The sequence below is a fragment of the Nicotiana tomentosiformis genome, chromosome 7, assembly GCF_000390325.3.
Source record: "Nicotiana tomentosiformis chromosome 7, ASM39032v3, whole genome shotgun sequence".
Classification (NCBI taxonomy): Eukaryota; Viridiplantae; Streptophyta; class Magnoliopsida; order Solanales; family Solanaceae; genus Nicotiana; species Nicotiana tomentosiformis.
In genome coordinates this window covers 129,814,869-129,818,318 of record NC_090818.1, presented here as the reverse complement: position 1 = coordinate 129,818,318, position 3,450 = coordinate 129,814,869, and the positions used below count along the sequence as shown (strand labels likewise).

General features: G+C 31.4%; 1 protein-coding gene across 1 annotated transcript; it reads right to left on the bottom strand.

Moving 5' to 3' along the window:
- Positions 1–501: 501 nt before the first annotated feature.
- Positions 502–2,312, bottom strand: LOC104102791 (uncharacterized). Its single transcript, XM_009610622.2, has 2 exons — positions 1,485–2,312; positions 502–985 (listed from the first exon to the last, which is right to left on the bottom strand). Exons 1-2 carry the CDS (start codon positions 2,115–2,117, stop codon positions 683–685), a joined length of 936 nt encoding a protein of 311 aa, XP_009608917.1. The 5' UTR covers positions 2,118–2,312; the 3' UTR covers positions 502–682.
- Between the last annotated feature and the right edge of the window lie 1,138 nt (positions 2,313–3,450).

Here is a 3,450-nt window from a genome sequence, read left to right as displayed (position 1 = left end):
ATATACAATATACATTCATCAGTTTACTAAAAATGGTCCTTTAGCAGATTGTATAGATATGTATTTATATATAAAGTAATATATCAGTTTATATATGCATTATGTATTGATATATATATATTCAAGAGATTGTACTGTATGTGATATACACTTTGTATTCAGATGTATTCGAATATATTCATATTATGCTGTATGTGTACTACATTTATTATTCATAAGTATTCAAATGTTTCCAGATTGTATTGTGTGTGTAAGTCATTTTGTATTGATATGTATTCAATATATTGTAATTATATATTCAGATTTAACTGCACTTGTATGTATTCATATTTATTCAAAATATAAATGCAATATGTATTCAGCAGTTTACTAAATTATATTCAGCAGAATGTATTCACGCAATAATCCAATACACCAACTAACTATATCCAGAATGTATTCACGCAAAAATCCAAATATACCAACTAATCAATATGTATTATTTCAAAATGTCACCGGAATCTATGACACATCGTTATAGCACTAATACAAGTCAGAATGTGAACTAAGTCCTACGTGGAGCATTTCTACAAGTACGCTTATTATGTCCTCCCTGCCCACATATGCTACATGAATGTTGATTTTTCTTTTGCAGCAATTCACTGAACAACTTATCGCGCTTCTTCTTTGGCCTTCCAGGAGGTCATTTCCATTTGGGTGGTAAGACAACTTCCTCTGATATATGTGCTAGTATATTCCATTCATTTCGGTTCGGTATCGGATACACGGGCACCTCGTATGTCATTACAACAGACTTTGATTTGTAATAGTCAGAGCAATAATCTTCTGGCATTAGAAACTTTCTCTTCAAGATAGTCCAAGCATGTGGGCATGGTAATTCGTCAACTTGGAACCGCCCACAACTGCATTTTCTCTCTAAGAGGCACACGGTGTAATGCCTTCCTTCATCGTTCACCGTATGCAAGTATTCAGTCGATGGTACCACCTACATTTAAACATAGACCTATAAGTTTTGAACATTTAAAAAAATCATATATATATCAAAGAATAGACGTATTAATTACAGTATAAATATATACAATTAAAATATAATTTAAATATACAACAGTAAACTTTTATTTATTTTTCAGAATCATCATATATATTGAATTCAAACAAATATGTATTGAATATAAACATATATGTTTATATAAAATACAAAGATATACAGCTGTATACAATGAAATATATTGAATACAATGAAATACATTCTATATGTAGGCTGGCAGAATATTAAAGATGATGACATCTTGCTAATGAATACAGTGATATACAGTAACTATCTGCTTATGAAATGCATATGGTTAGAAACAAAACCATTAAATTCAACTAATGATACAATGAGCATATGGACTGCATTTCGAATAGTAGAAATTGTATTCGAAATAAATACACCTTGTACCAGGGCTAAATATATGATACAATGACTTAAAAAAAAAACTTACAGTCATGCGTGTAGACATTGCCTCATTCAAAGTAAGTATCTCCTGATATTTTTTTTCCAAGCGTTGTGTATGTCTGTGAAGCTTTTTTCCGATTGCTGCAATTCCAAAGTCCAAACATCTCCTAACTTCTTCGAGGAAGTCGTATATTTGCAATTCCCTTGCTGACACAAGTGCGGCATTGATTGACTCAGCAATATTTGACGTCATGGTCCATCCCCTGTTAACAGGTGCATACAACCTAGCCCACTTTTCGTATCCAGCTAATTCCAAGTATTCTTTCACCCTAATATCTACCTTCTCCACCTTCTCCATTGGACTGTCAAATTCATCCTGTGTGCATGCTTTTGCCATCGAGAAGTATATCTCGCTCAATTTTGAATGGCTCTTTTTGAATTTCTTATATACGTTGTTCCATAGATGCCATATACAAGCAAAATGTAGTACCGCTGGATACACTCTCGATACAGATTTGATGATACTCTCATTCCTATCTGAAACGATGCACATGTTTTCCCTCTCACCATATGCTTCCTTGAATTTCTCAAAGAACCACGACCAAGCAGCATCGTTCTCTGAATCAATAATACCATATGCTAGTGGCAATATATGACCAGTAAAGACAATTGCATACATATTAAAAATATGTATTTCAATCTTTAATAGGTAGTCAGATTAACAAATTTTATTATAATCCCCATACTCACCTGCACCATCCAACGTGCTGGCCGAGACGAATGTCCCGGTGTAATACTATTTTAGGTGGCTTCCATCCACAACCACAATGGGTCTACAATGATCTAACCCCTTTATAAAGGCATACAAAGATATATATACACATACATGAACTCATTTTTTGGCGATTTTACCATTCTAATGTGTGAACCAGGATATGTCATATCCATTGTATATAAGTACCTTGGTAATTTATTGTATGAATCAGTCGGTTCACCTCTCAAAAAATTTATTGCCTTTTCTTTAGCCCGTCACGCCAACATGTAACTAACATCTACACCAAAAGCTGATTTTACATCATCAATTATATCCTTTGGGGTGTTTTTCCTTCTTATGATTAGTAAGCTTGGACCTAATCATACTACCGATAATACTACTTGCTTGACATTGCTCATACACTTTATCCTTCAACAGACATGTATGCTTATCATTGAACTCTCTCACTTTGAACATTTGTGATTTGTTAATGCTAGAAGCCTTAAACCTCCATTCACAATCCTCTGACATACATAATAATGTATAGCTGCAAATAATTTTTCCGCAATATATACGATGAGTATAAATGATTAACAATTCACTAATATACATGTGAATACATTGTTATATATATACACACACATTATTATAAAATACACACATATACATGTGAATAAGACTATAATTATATATATACATTTAAATATGTATAAATACATCTAAAAACAAACAGCGAAAGCCATTGTAATATCTATTTTATCAGTAAAATACAGATGAATACATGTGTTCGAAATACATAGGTACACCAATGAAAGTCATGTAAATACATCCAAACATGTCTAAATACATCTAAATACAATTTAAAAATTCTACCATGAATACAATATATAAAAAATCTCAAATACACAAGTATACATGTGAGTACAGTTGTAATTATATATATACAATTAAATACGTATAAATACATCCAAGAACAACCAGTGAAAGTCACTGTAATAAATATTCATCAGTAAAATACAAATGAATACATGTATTTGAAAATCACATTAATAATTATTATATGTTTTATATTTGAAAGTGATGTAAATACATCCAAACAAATCTAAATACATCTAAATACAGTTTAAAAATTCTGCCACGGAAACAATATACATAACCATACATTTGAATATAATATGATGTTTAACAAGTTGTAGTTAAGAACGCTCAAACCTGATAGCATTAGACCTATCAACCCGGAATTGAAATCTTTCAGATA

What these genes read in the sequence shown, in the direction of transcription:
- LOC104102791 (XM_009610622.2), bottom strand. Translation starts at nt 2,117, where the DNA reads ATGTATGCAATTGTCTTTACTGGTCATATATTGCCACTAGCATATGGT. An exon ending in CAATGTCTACACGCATGACT is followed by an intron (nt 986 to 1,484) that starts GTAAGTTTTTTT and finishes GTTTAAATGTAG; the next exon opens with GTGGTACCATCGACTGAATA.